General features: G+C 37.0%; 1 protein-coding gene across 2 annotated transcripts in view; it reads right to left on the reverse strand.

The window, feature by feature from the left end:
• The window catches only part of Gtf2e2 (general transcription factor IIE subunit 2), a 68,497-nt gene that overhangs the window by 60,385 nt on the left and 95 nt on the right, over positions 1–8,017 (reverse strand). Inside the window, exons 2-3 of one of the 2 annotated variants that reach the window (XM_015501234.2) lie at positions 7,881–8,003; positions 3,881–4,050 (exon numbers count right to left, since the gene is read on the reverse strand). In XM_015501234.2, the coding sequence (XP_015356720.1) occupies positions 3,881–4,046 (166 nt within the window). In that variant the 5' untranslated portion in view covers positions 4,047–4,050; positions 7,881–8,003. Of the gene's footprint in view, positions 1–3,880; positions 4,051–7,371; positions 7,460–7,880; positions 8,004–8,017 lie in introns of those variants that run through there. The other variant, XM_048792761.1, reaches the window with a different exon arrangement.

Genomic DNA, 8,017 nt, shown 5'->3' on the forward strand with positions numbered 1-8,017 from the left:
CCAGGCACAGTGGCACACGCTTGTAATTACAGCATCTGAAAAGGCTGAGGAAAGAGAAATGCATGTTCAAGATCAGTCTCAGCAAGTTAACAAGACGCTCTTAATGAGATCCTGTCTCAAATTTTAAAAGTAAAATAAAAAGGATAAGGGATGTAGCTCAGTGGTAAAACGCCCCTGAGAAAAGGGTTTGTACTAGCACTATTCAGAATAACAAAAATTTGGAAGCAAATAAGTCTTTAATTAAATATAGCACATGAACTTAATAGATTATTAAAAAGTCATTGAATACTATGATAACAGAAAAAATATTTGGTATATAAAGTGAAAACTAAGGGCTGGGGATGTGGCTCAAGTGGTAGCGCGCTCGCCTGGCATGCATGCGGCCCGGGTTGGATCCTCAGCACCACATACAAACAAAGATGTTGTGTCCGCCGAAAACTAAAAAATAAATATTAAAAAAAAAGTTCTCTCTCTCTCTCTCTCTCCCTCCCTCTCTCACTCTATCTTTAAAAAAAAAAAAAGAAAGAAAATAATTCCAGGGCTGGGGTTGTAGCTCAGTGGTAGAGTGCTCGCCGCGCACATGGAAGGCCCTGGATTCAATCCTCAGCACCATATAAAAATAAAACAGAGGTATTATGTCCATCTACAATTAAAAAAAAATATTTAAAAAAAAAAGAAAATAATTCCACTCATAATACATCAAAAAGAATAAAATATTCACAAAAAAAGAGTAAAATACTTGGGAATAAATTTAACAAAATAAGTGTGAAATTGACTTATACATTAAAAACTCAAAACATTATTGAAATAAATTTAAAATGTAAATAAATAGAAAGATATGGAAGTTAACTGGAAGACCTAATGTTTTTAAGGTAGAAATTATCCTTCAAACTGATTTATATATTGAATCTAATAGAGATTATTAGCAACCTAGCAAGACCCAAAGTCCCAGCTGGTTTTTTACAGATGTTGATTAACAAACTGATCTTAAAATTATGCAAAAGATCCAAAAAAAAAAACAAAACAAAATAATCTTAAAAAAAAAAAAAAAAAGAACAAAGCTAAAGGACTAATACGTTCTCTGTTTTATTTTTCGCTAGTACTAGGGATTGAATCCAGGGCCTTGTGCTTAGTAGGCAAGTATTCTACCACAGAGCTACATAATAGTCCATGGATTTACACTTTTTCTTTTTTTTTGGTAGTGTTGGGAATTGTACCCAGGGCCTTATGCATGCAAGGCAAGCACTCTACCAACTGAGATATATCCCCAGTCTAGATTTACACTGAACTCAAGGGCACTTGACCACTGAGCCACATCCCCAGCCCTATTTTTGTATTTTTATTTTTATTTCACTAGTTGCTTAGCATCTTGCTTTTGCTGAGGCTGGCTTAGAACTTGCGATTCTCCTGTCTCATCCTCCCAAGCTGCTGGGACTACAGGCGTGCACCACAGTGCTGGCCGGATTTATACTTCTTAATCTTAAAACTTAAACCACAACACTACCAAGAAAGTGTGCTCCTGGCATAAAAATAGACAAATAAGTCAATGAAATCAAACTGAGACTCCAGACATAAAATGCCTCGTCAATAGTCAACTGATACACAACATGAGGGCCAATGCAATTCAAATGAGGTTAAAAATGGTCTGTTCAGGGCCAGGGATTGTGGCTCAGTGGTAGAGTATTTGCTGAGCATGAGTGAGGCACTGGGTCCAATCCAGCACCACATAAAAATTAAAAAAAAAAAAAAATGTTCAAGAAATGGCACTGGGACAGTGAAATATAATTTTAGCTCTTATACATAGGTCTATAAGTTTGAGTTAATTTTTGTGTATGGTTTAATATAAGAGCCTAAACTCACTTTGAATTCATCAAATCTACTTTGAAATTTAGGTGCTTATGTTAAACCATACACAAAAGTAACTCAAACATACTACAGACCTAAGTCAAAAAGCTAAAACTATAAAACTCTTAGAAGGAAATATAGAATCAGGGAGAGCTTTCTTAGAAATGACACCAAAAACATAAATGAGAAAAAAATTGCTAAGTTGGGTTTCATCAAAATTAAAAACTTTTAGGCAGGCCTGGTGGCACATACCTATAATTCCAGCTACTTGGGAGACTGAGGCAAGATGATCATACCTTTAAGACCTGCCTGGGCAACCTAGCAAGATCCTATCTAGAAAGAAAATTTGAAAAGGGTTGGGGATGGGATGGAGTTGTGGCTAGGCATAGTTGCCTAGCATGTGTGAGGCACTAGGTTCGATTCTTAGTGCCACATATAAATAAATAAAATAAAAAGTCCACCAACAACATTTAAAAAAATTAAGGCTAGGGATGAGCTCTTCAGAAGAGCATTCATGGGTTCAATTCCTGGTAACACAAAACAAAATTTCTGCTAATTAACTGGGCACAGTGGTGCACACCTGTAATCCCAGCAACTGGGGAGGCTAAGCCAAAGTATCACAAGTTCAAAGCCAGCTTCAGCAAAAGGCGAGGCGCAAAACAACTCAGTGAGACTCTGTCTCTTAATAAAAAACAAAATAGGGGGCTGGGGTTGTGGCTCAGTGGTAAAGTATTCACCTAGCATGCATGAAGCACTGGGTTTGATCCTCAGCACCACATAAATGTAAAGTAAAGATACTGTGTCCACCTAAAACTAAAAAATAAATATTAAAAAAAAAAAATACAACATAAGGCTGGGGATGTGGCTTAGTGGTCAAGTGCCCCTGAGTTGAATCCCTGATAATGAAAAAAAAAAAAAAAGAATGGTTCCAAACCAACAGAAAGACAAATAGCCCACTTTTTTAAATGGGCAAAAAAAAATACAAATAGATAGTTCACCAAGGAAATTACACATCTGGTCATGTTCATACTACTAGTCATTAGGGAAATACATATTAAAATGATAATGATACCTCTTCACACCCACTAGGAATAGCTATGATCAAAAAGAAAAGGAATCACAAATGTTGATACAGATGAGAAAAAACTAGAATCCTCCTACTTTTGGTGAGATTATATAATGGTACAACCTTTTCCATCATTTTATAAAAAGTTAAATATAGTCAGGCACCTTGACGCAGGCCTGTAATCCCAGCTACTCAGCAAGCTAAGGCAAGGAGGATCACAAGTTCAAGGTCAGTCTGAAAATTTTACAGAGACCCTGTCTTAAAATAAAAATAAAGTGGATGTAGCTCAATGGTCAGCCCCAGATTCAATCCCAGTGGGGAGGGGATCAAACATAAATTTACCACATGATCCAGAAATTCCACTCCTATTTCTCTATTCAAGAGAAATAAAAATATGTCTATATAAAGACTTATACATAATGTTCGTAGCAGTGCTATTCAAGAGAGTCAAAAACTTCTTCAGCCATAAAGTGGAATAAAATACTGATATAATCCTACAACACAGATGAAACACAAAAATATACTAAATAAAAGAAGCCACAAATAAAAGCCCACATTACACAATTTCATTTATAGAAGTGTCCAGAATAGGCATATAGAGACAGACAGAAAGTAGGTTATTGGTTATCTGGGACTAGGGCAGGAATAGTGTTACAAATGGGCACACTGGACCTTTTGGCAATGATAGAAATGTTCTAAAATTGGAAAGGAATATATTTGAATTGTACACTTAAAATGAATGAACTATATGGAATGCAAACTAAACTTTAATGAAGTTGTCCTTTTAAAGTAATAATCTAAATATTAAACACACAACACAATTAACATATTAAGGGCTTAAATTCTCTTATCATCCCATCCCTTATATTTCACCAAATGTCTAAAAATCAGTATTAATGTTGAACTTGCCATTACTAAATGGTTTTCTAAAAAATAAAAATCAAACAATCCTACATGATTTTTACTAACCAGAATTTTGTTTAGAGCCTGATGATCCTCCATGTTCTACCTTTGCTTTCTTTTTCTTCGATGATGATGATGATGACTCAGAAGACACTGAACGCTTTTCTACTACAGGAGTGGAAAGAGCTCGTTTTTTGAACAGCTCCCTTTCTCTCAATAGGCTTGGATCCATAATGCTAAAAAGATAAAAATAAATTATCTGTAGTACAGATTCAAATCACTCAAATCTGTATGCCAAATCCAAAAATGTCAACAAGATATTTCCCAAATAAAATTATCTGCTATATTAGTACTTAGTCACTTATTTATTCACCCAAAAAAGTGCTTAATATGTACTGGGCAAGTAGTAAGTGGTAGAGAAAGAAAAACCAGAATTATTCTCTAAAGCTCTCTAGAACTGTGCTGTCCAATATGGTATTCTTCTGTTTGTTTGTTTGTTTTGGGTACTGAAGATTGAACCCAGGAGTGCTTAACCACTGACTAACATCCCCAACCCTTTTTTATATTTTATTTAGAGACAGGGTCTCACTGAGTTGCTAAGTGCCTCGCTAAGTTGCTGAGGCTGGCTTTGAACTCCCAATTCTCCTGCCTCAGCCTCCCAAGCTGCTATAAGTGCACCACGGAGTCTGGCCAATATGGTGCCCTTTAAGCATATGAAGTGTGGCTAGAATTCAGATGTACTGAAAATGGAGAATACACACCAGATTTCAAACACTTAATACCAAAAAAATGCTGTTATTACTAATGAAGATATTTTACATTAATTGCATGTTGTATTTATAATATTTTGGACATGCTGGGTTAAATATTAAAATTAATTTCACGGGGCTGGGGTTGGAGCTCAATGGTAGAGCGCTTGCCTGGCACATGTGAGGCTCTGGGTTTGATCCTCAGCACCACATAAAAATAAATAAAGGTATTACATTGATCTACAACTAAAAAACTATTTTTTAAAAAAATTAATTGCATCAATTTTTACATTTTAAAAAATATAACTACTAGAAAAGTTTAAATTACAAGTGTGGGTCACACTTGTAAGCTTATATTTCTATTAGACAACATTGCTCTAAAAACAACATCAGGACCACTGGACATAAAGTAGGAGATAAATTTAGGTTTGTTGCAAAAAAAAAAAATCAGAACTGCTTATAAATGAAATGGAATACTTTTAAAACTGTTAATTCTTGATCATTAACTAAAAATAGTATTTGCTAGAAATGTCTAGAGAAATTTTCTGATTAGGAGAGGTGGAACTAAATGATTTCTTCTTCCCCTGCCCCAATGCTAAAACTCTGCTATACAACAAGCAGAGCTACAAGTCGACCAACAAGACTCTAAAAAATAATCCTGTGCAGGGTCTAGGAAGAGCTCAATCTAACTAAGTGTTTAGACTAAGTGTTTAAGTGTTTAGACTGATGTTAAGTTGGAGGGGAAAAAAAAAACTCTCATACAAGTAAGTGCTTCTTGATTTGGGGTTACCATGGTAATGGTAATAAGACCATGGTAAACTGAAAACATAAGCTAAAAGTGCATTTTGTACACCTAACCTACAGAATACCCAGCTTAGCAACACAGTCCACCATAGAGTATCAGTTGTTTGCCCCCGTAATTCATGGCTGGCTGGGAGATGCAAGTTAAATGCTACTGCCCAGCATCATGACAGAACATTGTACTACATGTTGCTGACCCAGGAAAAGATTAAAATTCAAAGTGTGTTTTCTCCTGAATGTGTATCACTTTTATACTATCATAAAGTCAAAAAATCATAGGTGGTTCTCCCTGTACTTTGCAAGTCTTTAGGCACAGGATACCTCAAAAAATACTTGTTAAATGAACACTGAATAGAAAAGACATCCTTCACTTGTGCTATCCTCATAATTATTGGTTCCACAAGCCTTTAACAAAGGCTTTACTAAGAAAACTGCCGTTTGTGTGGCACTGTGCTTTAAACTTTGAAAAGTTCTGGAAAATAAATCCTTGTCTTTAGGCAGCTTAGATGAGAACGTGAAAGCACTGAACACCTTGTTCAAAGGACAATGAATAAATAAAATGTAAGTCAGGATGCTAAAAATTAAAATATAAATACTGATAAAGAATAATCAGGGGCTAGAGATGTGACTCAAGCGGTAACGCACTTGCCTGGCATGCATGGAGCGCTGGGTTCGATCCTCAGCGACACATAAAATAAAATTTAAAAAAAAAAAAAAAAAAGATGTTGTGTCCATTGAAAACTGAAAAATAAATTTTAAAAAAATAATAATAATCACCGTGAGGGTTGGGGCTGTGGCTCAGTGGTAGAGCGTGCGTATACGCACATGGAGGCCCTGGATTTGATCCTCAGCACCACATAAAAATAAATAAAATAAAGGTATTGTGTTCAACTACAACAATAAATATTAAAAAAATAATAATAATAATCACTGTGAATTTCAGTTAAGTGAGAAGTGAAGAGTCACTGAACCATGAATGAGAGTTCTGCCTTCTTTCAGCTTCAATTCCTAACAGCCATATGGCTAAACAATCCACAAGACCTCTAATTTAATTTCATCATAAGTAAAACAAGGACACTAATGCATATATGCATATATATATATTACACATTTATATATATATGTAAAAATAAAGTGAGAAAATATGTGTGAATTTTTTTCAATAATAAAGCCATAGAAATCTTATTCCCATTTTGAATCTCTAAGAAATAAAAAAATGATTGGTACCAGAGTAAGGAAGATGGGAAAGCCTTGGAACTTGGAAAAGTGTGAGGTCAAGAACTAAAGAAAAGAAATTTGCAAGTGAGAAGATGGAAGAAAAAAGCAGATTGTAAACACACAGGAAACATTTGTTTATTTCACCTTATGAAGATAGATCATTAATACAGGATTTTACCAACAACTTTTAAGACAGATTAAGTAAAGCTATACGGTTCATAAAAACCTAAATGTTTACAATATTAGTCCCTCACAACTGTATGAGAGAATAGTTATTAGTGTTACTACTATTTCAATGTGTGAAATCTGAAAGGAAAAGGCACAGTTAAGGTCACACAGCTGGAAGGACAAGGGTATTCTTTCTGACTTTTAAAGTCAAGTACTCCTTAACACCAGATCTAGAATGAATCCTAGTAAAGGTCTCTAAAACAAAGCAACCTATGGGGTACCATGTTCAAGGGCACCTACAACAATGTGTCTTTCACTGTAGCATGCTCCACCTAATTCTTCTTTTTTCAAAATTTGTATTGAGTTTTAAATCTCAGTACTGGCACATGTCGCAAACAGGACACATCTCCATGTCCATTTAAAAAAAAAACAAGCAAACAAATAAAAAACCACCACAACTCAAAGAAGCTGGCGGGGCTCCACGGCCCACGTTCTTCCCTCCAACAGACCTCTCAGCCTTTTTACTTTTCCTGTTTTTCTCCTCTCTCGGCCTCAGCCTCAGAGGTGCCACTGGCGCCTAAGCAACTACTATGAATAGCTGGGAGCTAAGAGGGTGCTTACCTCCTAAGTGACAGCAATGTGTAAGTGGATGAAAAAGGGACCGCAACGTTCTGCTTTGGAAAACGTCTTCAGAATTTGTAGAAAACTACTATAATTAAAGTTGGGAATCATTACAAACCATTAAAAAAAAAAAAAAAGGCAGCTGAAAAAAACAATCCGTGTGCCAGTCCCTAAATCACGGCCCTTAGTGGGGCACCATGTTACACACACGTTTCGCTCGGCTACTTCTAATGGAAACTTGGGGGTATAGGAGGAGGCACAATCAGCTCACCGTCTGTGAATTTTCCCTTTATCCAACCCAAAAGTTTGCTAAATGAACCTCCGGCCTAAAAGACAATGCTCGCAGGGAACTGTTGGCATATTTGAAATGTTTCGCGTAGAGAACGGCAGCCCGGGCTCCCGAAGGTTTGAGGACACGCTCATCAGCTTGGGTAGAGGAGGCGCGCCTCAAGACCGAAGAACAGCGATCCCCGGCTCGGCACCCCTCACTTGGCGGCCACAGCCCCTACCTGAGCGAGGAAGATAGCCCCACGCGACCCGCCGCTACAGCCTCCCTGCGCCTCCGCCTCCGCCTCCGCCAGCCGCCCACACCGGCACGGCCGCCCCTTCCTGCTCCTCTTCAGCGCCCCCGCCTGCCCGCACGCAC

This window comes from Marmota marmota, unplaced genomic scaffold, assembly GCF_001458135.2.
Source record: "Marmota marmota marmota unplaced genomic scaffold, marMar, whole genome shotgun sequence".
Taxonomy (NCBI): domain Eukaryota; kingdom Metazoa; phylum Chordata; class Mammalia; order Rodentia; family Sciuridae; genus Marmota; species Marmota marmota.